Source organism: Plecotus auritus (assembly GCF_963455305.1).
Source record: "Plecotus auritus genome assembly, chromosome: 12".
Taxonomy (NCBI): Eukaryota; Metazoa; Chordata; class Mammalia; order Chiroptera; family Vespertilionidae; genus Plecotus; species Plecotus auritus.
The window spans coordinates 29,982,995-29,996,494 of NC_137778.1; the positions used below are offsets into that span (position 1 = coordinate 29,982,995).

At 48.6% G+C, this 13,500-nt stretch overlaps 1 protein-coding gene across 3 annotated transcripts in view; it reads right to left on the reverse strand.

The window, feature by feature from the left end:
* Positions 1 to 13,500, reverse strand: part of IL6R (interleukin 6 receptor) — a 101,499-nt gene that overhangs the window by 50,739 nt on the left and 37,260 nt on the right. Inside the window, exon 10 of one of the 3 annotated variants that reach the window (XM_080649014.1) lies at positions 8,867 to 12,823. The exons of 1 other annotated variant lie outside the window; for it this stretch is intronic. In XM_080649014.1, the coding sequence (XP_080505140.1) occupies positions 12,577 to 12,823 (247 nt within the window). In that variant the 3' untranslated portion in view covers positions 8,867 to 12,576. Of the gene's footprint in view, positions 1 to 8,866; positions 12,824 to 13,500 lie in introns of those variants that run through there. One more of the 3 variants, XM_080649015.1, reaches the window with a different exon arrangement.

A 13,500-nucleotide genomic window follows, 5' to 3' on the forward strand; every position in this document is an offset into this window, starting at 1 on the left:
CCAATGATTTTATGAATAAAGAGTGTTCTGTTTTTTAAGTACCGATAGAATTTTTTAAATGTGTATTGGTTCATGTACTCTGTCTTTAGTAAAAGTGGTGGTTTTATTTCCATTTTTAGCATCCATAGTTCCAATTCCATTCAGCAAATATTTATTGTCTTGCATATATAAATAATTCATTATGTTAAACTTATTTTTAGTTCAATATTCTGGAAATGAAAGCTTATTTTTTACTCAAACTTATTCTACAAAGCAAATACAGCAGTTATCCTAATTTTAATAAATACTAAAACCTTGGCAAAATTTTCTTGGTGTCCTAAATGATTTTTGGCCCATACCCAGCAACTGTGGTGAATGTAGTATAATGAAATAACATTTTGAAAGCAGGCCTGATACATTAAGTATTGCTTGAGCTTCTAGCAAATGCTCAGTATTGTGGCTTTTTCTATACTCGTTTTCTGTGACAGTCATACTATCCTATATAATAAGAGAGATACGCAAATTAGGCCGGGACATCATGACCAGCTCAGAGCAAGCCCCCAGCCCCAGCGGACACACACCAGGGCTGGGGGCATGGCTCAGAGCCTCCCCCCCCAGCCCTGATGCCACCCATCTCCGAGGCCACTCCCGCCAGGGGTTCGAGGGCAGGCACACTACGCAGCCTGCCCTGGGAGCAAGGCCCCAACGGACCCAGGGACGTGCCAAGAGGGGCGTGCTCCGAACTGCGGGGGCCAAACTGTGGCTTAGGCCCACTCTCCACATGCCCTCAGTAGGACATCCCCTGAGGGCTCCCAGATTGTGAGAGGGGGCAGGCTGGGCTGAGGGACACCCACCCAGTGCACGAATTTCATGCACCAGGCCTCTAGTTTTCTTTATATAATTAAAAGTGGAGATGTGGAGTTTATTTATAGACCAGTTCCTTCACAGGTGTACAGGAGGTTATAAGAAGAAGAAATATAGTAAATTAGTAGCAGGGGAGTGGGTGAAGCTACTGTTTTCTTCAGGTTGTGACACAAGTTGACCAAGCCAGGGAATTCACAGCTGAGCAGTGGCACGAAGTACCATTCGTTCTAAAAACAATTAGGCCCAGCGGGGTGTCCCTAATGGCTTCCTCGCTAAGCCTCCGGGACCAGCGGATCCCAAGCGCTCTGCCACACTTCCTCTCTGAGCTCTGCATGCCTGGGCTGTGTCCTGTGCTCTTGATACAGGTGTTTTCCTGTAGTCTTCATTCTTTTGAGTTAATTCTGTCCCCCAGACAGATTCTTTCTGGAGGGTATAATGGCTTGGTGTGTTGCTGTTGTTTTCTGGAGAGAATCATGTCTTCAAACAAGTTTGTGCTCACTTGGCTTGAATTTTGCATCCGTAAAGCTTCCTGCATCTGTGTCCTTTCTCCTCTATCACACCTCCTTTTAGAAAACGTCTCTGCTCCAGGTTCATAGAGTTTATTTAATCAGTTTGTTTCAGGCCTAAGGAGATCAGAGGGTAAGAGGACTTTTCCTTTTATGTTGCTACCAGTTCCATCAGGTTGGATTTCAACCTTGGGAGTTGTGTGTATTCCAATGAGAAGGAATAAAACAATAGAGGAAAGTCAGCACGTGTACAAAATGGTGCATGTTGACATCCTACTCTCTACTGGAGACAGATACGTCCTTTGAAGTTATCCAAAGTGCTTTCTTAAGAAGCATTTATATTTTAAAAATCAAGAGTCTTTATTTTTTTTTTTTTGCTGTTTAAAGTCTCCATACTTTGCTGAGTTGTTATTCATTTATTGGCCTCTGCCACAGAATGGGAGGTGGGCAGATGGTCTCGAGACAGCCAGAAGTTTTTGGCACGGGTGGCGAAAGAATCCTAACCCGTTGCCTTTTAAATGAGGGTAGCCTTTCGATTCTATTAAAATGCCCTTTGTCCAGTCACAGGTTAATGCCTCGCTTCTCCTCTGCCTGGAGAGGGGACTGAGATGTCTAGATTTCATTTCCCTTCTCCACATCCTTTTAATATGTAGCAGAATTTACGTGATTCCTTTCTCATAGGTGTCTTTCACTCACCCATTGTCTCTCTTATTTTCCATAAGCAGCCCTGTTTTGGCCTCATGATCTCTTTAGAATCACTCTTCTTTTTTCTCCTCTCCGATTTTTACAACCCCATTAATTTGGATTTAGAGAAACTCGTCCTGCAGTGGACCTTAACTTAGCCTCCTTAATTTCGGATCCTGTAGAAAGCAAGCCATGGTGTGTTACTGCCATCTAGTGGAAAGAGAGCGAACCGCAGCGGGAAAACAGCGCGTTTAGGGTGTTTTCTCAAGGATTTCTGATACAGTTCATAGCATGAAAAATGATGACACAACGGTTGCCATCTTGAAACCGGTCTTTTCCTGTGGAAAGGGTGGTTACAGCCTAATGCAACTCTCATCACCAGGCCCCTGGACTGTGGCTGGATCATGTCGTTTAGAATCTTAAATTGTATTTTAACGAATATGCTAGCAACAGATCATTGAGACAGCCATCTCATTTTGCCAAGTTCTGACCCATTCAGTTATTTGTCAAGGGGCTTTACCATTTTAAATATGAACTAATACATAGTTTTAACTTTCAAAAATATTTGAAGATCGCATGTAAAACAGGTGCCTATGTGTAGAACTTTAGTTATGTATATTAAATCAGAAACATTTTTTAAAATACATTTTATTGATTTTTTACAGATAGGAAGGGAGAGGGAGAGTTAGAAACATCGATGAGAGAGAAGCATCAATCAGCTGCCTCCTACACGCCCCCTACTGGGATGTGCCTGCAACCAAGGTACATGCCCTTGACCGGAATAGAACCCGGACCCTTGAGTCTGCAGGCCGACGCTCTATCCACTGAGCCAAACCGGTTAGAGCAGAAACATTTTTTAACTTGTTAGGCTACATGTCCTCCTGAAGATGGTTTACTATGAAATGTAACTTTAAATAAACAGTATTCCAAGAAAACCATGGTTTTGCTTAATTTAATTAGTTTTGAGAGTCACATCCCTTCATTAAAAAAAAAATTCCTATGGGAACAGCTATAGCAGAGAGGGCCAAACATTCCATTTGTAATCATTGTTAATGAAATGTGTAAACAAACCAGGATTGAACATAACCAGACCGGATCTCAATTTTTCTCTCAGTTCATTTGTGAAGCCCTCCTGTCAGATTTTCATACCCAATAAAACAGAAACAGTGACATTGCTCTCTGTCTCCCTGGCCACCTTCTTCCCAAGTAGACAGCTGTTGCCTTTGCCACCAGCCCATGAGGCATCAGAGTTGTGACTTTGATTTTATTGTTGTTTGATATTCATAGAGATGGGATTTGACGCTGTGGTCTGTGGTGAAGCTTGAAATCTGTGTATTTTGTTGATATCTGTTTTTTTAACTCCCACAAACCATGACCACTCTTCACCCAAACTGTTTCGCTTTGGGTTTTTTTAAGTGATGCTGTGTGCAGATTACCATTTCCACTACATGATGTTGAAAATAGGTTATGGCTGAAAATCACCATTGGAAGCTACTATCTAGAAATTGGCAAATAAATTCACTTGAGATTCTAGAAGAAGGCTATAATAGTGTTGAGTCTCTGGTAGCAAATTTTTTTAAATATATTTTATTGATTTTTTTTACAGAGAGGAAGGGAGAGGGATAGAGAGTCAGAAGCATTGATAGGAGAGAAACATCGATCAGCTGCCTCCTGCACACCTCCTACTGGGGATGTGCCCACAACCAAGGTACCTGCCCTTGACCGGAACCGAACCTGGGACCTTTCAGGCTGCAGGCCGACGCTCTATCCACTGAGCCAAACCGGTTAGGGCTCTGGTAGCAAATTTTAAATCTCCATTGAACATTTATATCAATTGCCACCAGGTGGTACAAGTGCCTGTTGTTATTTTCCCATCTGTGTTAACAGAAAAGGAGGTTTGTATTGAGAAATGTTCACCTCCCCACTCCTCCCCGCCACACACATACACACAAGCCATTGAATAATGGTTTGCAGAATTCAGATTGAACCCATGTTGTTAAGAGCCAGGGTTTGGGGTGTTCAGTGTTGGATTCAGACCTTGTGAGAGCCATGCTGTAAGTAATGGGATAGATTCTTGCTACACATCAGGTGTGTTGTTAAATAAATGCTTTCCATCCTGCATTATCCTATTTGAATCCTCTACATCTCAGGGGGCCCGGCAGCAGCCTCGGTTTCAGATAAGGACACTGGTTCCAGGAGCAATCCAAGAACTTGTCCCAGGTCAGTCACACAGTAAGTAGAGCAGCCTGTCTCATTCTAGAGTGACTCTTAATTGCTACCTCTCCTTGCCCTTTGAGCGAGTGTGCCTGGCCTGAGGAATTCTTCCTTTCAAATGTGAATATAATTGGCCAGACTTGGGCGAGGAGTAATAAACTAGCCACTTTGTTGTAGTCAGCAAAGGAAAAAAAAAAAAGTTTAAAAAAGAAAACATTGCCCTAGCTGGTTTGGCTCAGTGGATAGAGCGTCAGCCTGTGGACTGAAGGGTCCCAGGTTCGATTTCGGTTGAGGGCACACACCTGGGTTGCGGGCTCCATCCCCAGTAGGGGGCGTGCAGGAGGCAGCCAATCGATTATTCTCTCTCATCACTGATGTATCTCTCTCTCCCTCTCCCTCTCCCTTTCTCCCTGAAATCAATAAAAATATTTTTTTTTAAAAAAAAAGAAAATATTCACAATAGCCAAGAAGTTCAAGCAACCCAAATGTCCATGGACGGATGAATGAATAATGTGGTCTGTACAGGGGTGGCCAAAAGTAGGTTTACAGTTGTGAGTACGTGAAACACAGATTTTTCTTGTATTGTTATTTATTAATTATTGTATTATTTTTCCAAATGAACCACTGTAAACCTACTTTTGCCTACCCCTGTACATAAGATGGAATGCTGTTATTCGGCCTTAAAAAGGAATGAAATTCTGCCACGTGCTGCCACATGTGTGAATCCCGAGGATATTTTGCGACGTGAAATAACCCGGTTATAAAAAGACAAATACTGTACAATTCCACTTATACGCGGGACCCAGAGTCCTCCGTTCGTCGAGACAGAAGGTAGAAAGGTGGTTGCCAGCACCGGGAAGGAGGGAAAGAGGGAGCTGTTTAGTACGTTTCAGCTTTGCAAGAGGAAAACGTTTCTTAGGGTTGTTTACACAACAGTGTGAATATACCTAACGGAATACGCTTGACACTACTGAACTGTATACTTAGAAATGGTTAAGATAGCCAATTTTATGTGTCTTTTACCACAGTTAAAAAAAATAAAAAGACGAAACAGAATGCCTGCCTATTATCTTCCAGAGAGAATATATCTAGCCGACCGGACACCCAGGTCGCCAGGGGTCACCAGTGTGCACGCTCCCCTCCGAAGAGCCTGTGGACTCCAGGCAGGAGATAGGAATGGGGGTCGAGGGATCCATGGCCACCGCCAGGGCGCCCGGTGCCGGGTCTGGCAGGCCATGGGGGGGCCCGTACCCTTTCTCCTGCGTGGGAGAGGAGCCCCCCGTGGAGCTGGGCAGCCTGAAGTTGTATGTTAAGGAGATGCACTTTGAGACGTGCAGATGACCATTTCCAAAGCCTACCCAGCACCAGAGTTACGCCCCCACCTCGTGAATCATCCGGGATGAGTCACTGCATCATCTTGATTCAAACTTAACATGCTTCCTGCGTGACATTTTTTTTAATGATTCAGATTGCCTTCTGATTCTGTGCATAAATAAATAGGATTACTAGTTTGGATTAATTGATGGGGAAGATATTAGTACTTGTTGTGCAGGTAAAGCCAATGCGTTCATCAAGGTATCAGTGTGTGGTTGATCAGTGAGGACGTGGTTTACGTTATAGGATCGTTAAGACAGGTGTGTTTAGGGAGCCGGCGCAGGCTAGAAGGGGTCAATGGGGGAGAAAAGGGAACGTCTGTAATACTTTCAACAATAAAGATAAACTAAAAAATAAAGTCTCAGAATTAAAGAGGGAGAGAAAGGTGTTGATATTCATTTTGCATTATTTTAAATGGTACTTGTGCAAGTGAAACGTTCCCCTAAAATCCTTGCACTTTTTAAACTGGAGAATGTCAAGGCTTTTTAAAGATTAATAGAATGAATCACTCTGTACCGGCTTCAAAAATTACTGCCTCGTAGCCAGTTTTGTCTTATCTACAATCCCCACCAACTGCTTGCACTTTTTAGTAAACAATCTTTCTAGGCAGTACAACATGATTGAACTATTCCAAAATAGGATTATAATTGTTTAATAAAAAGCCTTCTGTAATTGTAAAACATGCATGCTCACGAAAAAAATATAAATAGGCGTAAAAGAAAAAAGGAGCAAATATGGTCTTCAGTGACTTCCTAATGCTCTTAGAATATTGCAAAGTTGTGCAAAATGGTCCACATCCAAGGCAGGCCTCCCTCCCCGTCCCCACCCCTCCCAGCAGCCCTCTCCCAGCCTCTCCCTGTGCAGCACCCTCCCCCTGGAACCCTCCTCCCCCATCTTCACCCTCCCTATTTCTATCCCTTCCTTCCCTACGCCCTAGAGCAGATTAGTCATTTGCTCCCAGCGTTTGCTCATAACTGTGCTGGCTGGACGGCCTGCCAACATCTTGAGGAAGCGGTCGGATCCTCTTGTACCCCCACAGCGAGCACCGGGGTTCAGTCAACATTCCTTGAAGGACTCCCACCACCCAGGGAGCAACAGCACTTCGACTGGTGACCGCTCATCCCTTCAGAGGGAGGTCTTCATACCATAACTAAAGCACAACTTGAGGGTTTCCAGGAAATGTGCTGAAGGAAGCAGCGGGAGAAAACCCAGTCATTCACGCAGAGCTCGTGCGGGCCGATGGAGCGGGAGGGGAAGCGGTTTGATTCTGAGCTAGGATCACCGAGTACCAGGAACTTGTTGGATCCCCCCCTGGGCGGCCCATCTTCTTTGTGGCTGCCTGTTCGTGAGCAGCACCCACGGAAGCCCTGGGACAAGCCTGCGTGGGCTCAGACTCCAGCCCCTTCCCACACTGACAGGAAGCCAAGCCCATCTCCCTTCCAGGGGGAAAGGACCAGGCCCCTACCCAGTGCAGGGTGAGGGCACCTGGCCCGGGAAAGGGGTCGGAGAGAGAGACTCACCCAGGTAGTCACCAAGGGGGGGGGGGGGGGGGCTGCATGGCAGGGCCAAGAGCACCAGCCTTGGAGCCAGGCACACCCAGGTTTCGGGGCATCTGGGGCCCCAGTGGCCTCACCAGCTAACAGGGGAGACACCCTGCAGCATCTTTAGGATGAGAAAGGGCCTCCTGGTGGTAAGGCACCCGGTGGAGGGGCCACAAATGGTAGCCATTCTTTCCAGCTAATTTTCCAGGAACATCTCGACCGAAAAGGGTTCTGTGGGTTTCTGGGTAACCCCGTGGGGCCAGGGGTGTCGCTGTTGGCTTCCATGAAGCACCCCTGGTTAAATGTCTCATGATTTTACTGAAAAACTTGATTTCATTCATGTTTCGGACTGTCACCTCCAGCTGTTGGTATGAAATTGGACAAGGCTGAGGTATCATTGCTGTTACTTCGTTTTGCTTTGCTTTTTTAAGCGACATCCATGTGCAGAAGACGGGAACGTTCCTCAGGAAACCGGGGGTTGGTCAGCATTTGAAGGACGGAGCCGGGCTCACCGCCATTGCCCAGGACTGTCCCAGCCGGTCCACGAGCCACCGGTTGGCAACTGCTGTTCTAAGCAACAGGGCACACAGCCTGCCCACCTGGCCTCCATCCTGCCCCCAGTCACAGCAGTTTAAGGCAAGCAGCACACCTCTGCTGCTGCGGGACGGCAGGTGCCTGCCTCCTGTCACCTCCTCACGGACATGGACAGAGGTGTGGTCTCCTGTGCCGCAGCCAATAAGGAAAATGCTTTCCTACGTGCCTGTTCCAATAAACTGAGTGTTCCTCACCACCCTCAGCAAGAATCGCCATCTGCTCTCCCCAATCCCCCTGGAAACAGCACTGTCACCATGTGGTCCTAACAGCGATGCTGTGGAGAAGAGGGGGGCCCCTTCCTCCACTTCCTGCTCCTTACGCCCACTCCTGTGCCCCTCTGCCTGGCCCGCACAGCCTGGCCACCACGGGGGACATCTGCTTCCTGTTCCCTTTCTGCAAGACAGGGACCAACCTCAAAAGAGATCCTCAAGGAGACAGTGTGTAGGCTCAGTCCTAGGGCTTTCCTCTCCCCGGGGTGGAGTTGGGGGGGCGCACAGTGGGGCCCCGCACTTCAACTTTCAGTCTGAGTTAGTTTCCAGGCTTCCCTCAGGGTGCTCCTCCCGGGCCCTGAGCTGTTGACACAGCTCCTCTTGTCCACAACGCGCTCCCACGACGGCTCTCCTGTCCAGAAGGTGTAGGTAGGATGGCTGTGGTCCAAGAAGCTCCTACCTGGGACCCTCTACCACAGGGAACTCTTCAGGCTACCTGAGGGTCAGAGGCAGCGTTGCCTCGGGATGCTGCTGACACCCCCCAGTCCAGGAAACAGTCTCCTGGTGAATAACGGACGGTCCTCCCAGTTCCTTCCGCACACCCAGCAGCAGCTGGGAGTGCTGGCGAGCATGGCAGAAGGACCCACGCCCCTTCCAGAAACCCCAGGACTCATTCTGGGAAACTTTCCTAATTAGTGTTTTTTGAGAAACTGCTATTTATTTCTTTAACCTAATCTGATTTTTTTCCAGAGGTAATTTCATCCTGCATTAAGGCGAGGCCCGCCCAAAAAATGGTTCCACTTTCATTTTAAACCCATCTTTTCTCCTCCTTCCCCTGCATTAACCAGGCAAAGCTTTCCTTTCTGGGACCCAGGTGCCCAAAGCATAATTACATCTCAAGCACAGTTTTAGAAATTATTTATTTCAAACACAATTTTCACTTTAAATGCAAAATAGCTGATAAAACAAAAAAACATTGAAATACATATTATACTGATCCTTTGCCCCATATACACACATCAGCCTTTGGTATTTGCTCTTAGGTAATTAGGTAAAAAAATAAAAACTTAAAACTATTATTTTCATCTCCAAAAGAAAAGTTGAGGTATTTAACAGTTGTGTGATCGCCATCCAAAAATGGTTTCTCTATTAATTAACAGCCTTGCTACATGCTGTTCCAATCCGTTCCTTCTAAAGCAGATCTTGGTTCGAGCATATGTTCATACAACTGGCAATGTTCCTTAATAATCATTAAGGTTGCAAAATAACATTGAATGCCAGCCGTAATTGAAAAAAAATAAAATAAAAATTAGCAAAAAAAAAAATCATTAAGGTTGCCATAGAAACATACCTGCGCTAGCACCAGACCACAGAGCGCATATGATGCTGGCAGGACCTCCAGGGGACGCTCGGGAGCGTCTGGTGCAGGACTGGAGCCAGGAGGCCTTTCAGTCACAGCCCCGCTGCCCACATGGGAAAACCGGGTTCCATGCTCATGATCCGAAAGACCAACAGTTGCCCCTGCTTCTCCAAATTAAGGTAAATTTCTCACCAGCTCCACCTGGAGCTGGATGCCAGCTTCCTCCCCAGCGGAGTCAACCTTAGAGGGGGCAATACAGCTCAGCACCAAGCAGCAGGGCAAGACATTCCTGGACATTCTGCAGGAGACCCACACCCCATGGTCATTCCCACCTGCTCCACAGGGCTCTGTTCGCCACCAGGTGGACTCCCGCCCCAGTCCCAGCAGCAGATTCCACACCTTATGATGGTGTCTCCTGCCTCCACTTTCTCTCCCCAGGAGAGCAGGGAAATCAATACAGAGTGAGCCCAGAGCCTGGCAGAAAACCAGAGGGGCCTGGGCCCCATCCGAGCAAAGAGCTCTCTGAGTTACCAATGGCTTCAGAGGCACAGCCAATGCCACCCCCTTGACATTCGAACCATTTCTTAATGCTACAAGAATTAATGACCACTTCAGTTCAGACCTGGAACCAGCATATTTGTAACTTTTCCAGCCCAGAAGGGTAAGCTGTCATGTTTAACATCCACTGTCAGCATGCCAACCTTTCACATCTGGCTGTGGCAGACTGCTGCGGGTATTGGGTGAGGAGCATCTTTGCTGAGGATAAAAGGCAGCGCGTGAGCTGCAGAAACACAGGTGAGAATGACCCGTGGGTTGAAAATACAGGGTCACGGGCCACAGATCCGAGGACAGAGAAAGCGTAGGGTGTACACCTGTGTCCACTGAGCAAAGCCCACAGCTCAGAGAAGACACACACTTTTCCTTCATGTACACTAGCTTATACAAATGTAAAGGGGGGAAAAAACAAAACCCTCTTCAATTAAAAAAAAAAAAAAAAGCAGTTCCGTTACAATAATAATGAAAGCAATAACAATTTGGAGATCAAAGCTGCCTCGCTCTGTCATCATGAGCTATCTGACTTCACATCTCCCGCTAGCACGTCTCCTCCCGGCTCTGGTAATGGAGCTTGCGGTTAGAACCTTTATAAAGCGTTAAAGAACCGTGGGCAGCGTCACCCTTTCTCAGGCAGTCTCCTTTTTGTTGTTTTTTTTTTGTTTTTAAATATTTCCCTTTAACAGCATTTTTGCTGTTCTCAAAGAAACTTTATAGAAACACACACACACACACACACACACACACACACACAAAACACACCTGCCTGCCTTCCGTCAAACTTAAGAGTTGCCTAAGGCAGCAATGGGGTCTGACACTTGAGTCAAAGCCAGCAATGAAAATCACCACTTGCCCAACATAGTAACAGTTTGAACCCAGCAAACAGCAAATAGAAGGCGGTCCCGTTCCTCCTTTGCCACCTGCCCGGTGCTGGTGGTTGTTTTTCTCAAAGGGCAGACTCCTAGAAAAGGTTGTGGTCTGGTAAAGTTTTGGTCCTCGGTTACCCAACGGATTTCAATCACAGCCTCGTTCTGGGACACCCCGTGATGCTGGAGGGTACTTGTCTGGGGAACCCCTCTCATCGCTGAATTTTCAAAGGCCGGAAAGAAAAGTGAGCTGAAGTGGGTTAGTCTCAGAGTCAGGGCTAGACATTTAGCTGAAATGAATCAAATTCAGGGAACTAAAGAAGAGGAAGGCACGGGGTGGGGGGGCGGGGAATGAGTCCCCCTGCCCCCGGATCACCAGGGCTCCTGGCTGTCGGGGGGGGGGGGGGGGGGGGGTTGCAACTGACCTTGCTTGGCAGCGTGGGAGGCCGCTTCCCAATACCAGCCCGGAAGCCGGACACCAGGTCCTTCCCAACCTCGGGGGAGGGGAGCAGTCACAGCTGCTCTTCCCTTAAATTAGAGAAGCAGCAGGCAATTTCTTTCATTTTTAAGACAAAAAACAAAATTTAGAATGAAACCAGAGTCTATTCTCTAAGAGGGGAATATCCTTTCTTTTTTCTCCTCTTTCTCATTTGACTCAGTTTTGTGCCTAACAGAGTGACGGCTTCTCCCGGAGTTGGTGACCTACAGACCCTCAGCTAGCGCGGGACCCTCCATGCTCTCGGGGAGAAACAGTCAGCGCTTCTGTAAAGACCAAGTTACATACATTCTTGCCGGTTCTTCTGTCTTTTCACATAAATACGTTCTCTCCTCGGTACTCAGGCTCAGCTCAGGTGAAAAACAAAATAAAGAGTTTGAGTCCAACAGTTTGGTCTCCCCTCCCCCGTAATGGCAGGAGCCCTCCCCCCAATGCTGTTCTCCTTTCGGGGGGCGGGGGCACGGAGGAAGGAGAATAGTGGTTTTCAGAGGCTGCGTCTCACCCAGCACCGTTACTGTGAGTGGAGACCCTGTCGCCACACCCCTACTTCCTCTCTGCTTCTCTCCCCCTCAAGTCCTGGGATCCAGAGAGGGAAACTGAGTCAGTGCAGTGGCTTCTGGGTTCAGCAGGTGCTTAGGGTTAACATTCACATTGAGCAACATGCTAATGAGGAGCTTATTGCAATTCCACTTCAAACCACCTGGTCCTGAGATGCTACTCATGCCCCCTCAGCTGCATCCAGCGTGGGGAGGAGAGGAAAGACAGTCGAGAGCTCCCCCAGCCTGGGCGACTGAAGAAACGCCAGCCTTGGGTCTAGAAAACTGAATTGCAAAGGCACGTGGGCTTCAAGAGTGTGAGCTAGAAGGTGAAACTGTGCAGTGGGCCAGGAGATAGGCGACTCGGGGTGGGGGTGTCTTTGGCTGGAAATCCATCCCACCTCCTGAGGGTGTGGCGTGTGGAGCCAGGTCAGGTGAGCAGGGGACCGGCAGCTTGTCCACACGAAGCCCAGGGTCCGAGGCCTCTGCAGACGCCCGGCTCTGCCCGCCCGGGTGTCCAGTGGACTCGACAGCGCTCCCTGCATGGGGCCCACGTTCACTGTCACCCCTGCAGGCAGGGCTGTGGGGAAGAGGGGTTCAAAAACCCAACCACCTCTTCCTTCTGAACAGGCCAGCACAGCACACCTGTGTTCACCCAGCGTAGGACCTTCTGTGAGGCCCCTCGGTGGCAGCGCAGCCAGAGGCCCCACGCACCTGAGATGAGCTGAAGCCGCTTGTGCTCTGTCATCCACACGTTTCAGCGGGTCTGACACCCCCGCCCGCCAGGCGCCAGCCAGCCAGCTACTGGGGGAAGAAGTAATCTCTGTTGCTGATGTCGTAAGGGCTCTGTGGGCCGCTGGCACGGGGTTGGCTGTGCCTCAGGGTGTTATCCGACCCCAGGCTGCTGGGGGACACCGGCGGGGAGATGAGCGGGACCAGCACTGGGGTGGGCTTCGGCCTCTCGGGGACCAGCTGTCCCAAAGAGTACGGGGGGCGCATGCTGGTCTTGCCTTCTTTCAGGGCCTGCAGCTTCCACGTCTTCCTGAACCTTCACAGAGACACACAGAGACAAACCACAGATGTTTCGTTCCCCGGGACGCACCTGAGTGAAAAACACCGACAGCTGGCCGCCCCGGTTTCAGCTCAGAAGAGGGATAACTATTCCGCCACCTGTTCTAATGACCAGGCATTACACAACACTCCTCTGAGGAGCTGGGGGTTTCAAAAACATCCTGTATTGTCTACACGTTGACAGATGGAGACACGGAGGCACACGTGGCCATGAATGTCCCTCTGCAGCCCTGAGAACCTCATTTGTCCTGTTCCAGAGGCTGCCCGTAGTACACATCCTCAGCCCCACAGCCATGTACTTAAAAGAGACAGTCTTCTTCCAGTGGGGAAGGAAAACGGGCCGCTCCGTGAAAGGAAGGCGGGCAGGAGGCAGGTCATTGGCAGCTGCCATTTAACAGCAGGAAAAGGGCCACCCTGCTCCCTGAACAGCCCTCCTGTTCCTCCTGCGGCCCACATCCCCATCCCCCCCACGTCTCTGTATACCTCCCACCACCCTGGTGAGTTCTCAGAGCCTCGGCCGTGGGCACCACGCGGGCACAAGTGACTCATCTGACAGGAAAGTGGATGTTAAACAGGAAGGAGATAGGCATCTCTCTGATCACAGCTTCGTTCACCCTGCTCGCTCTGGGCCCCAAGCCATGGCTCAGTCCCTGA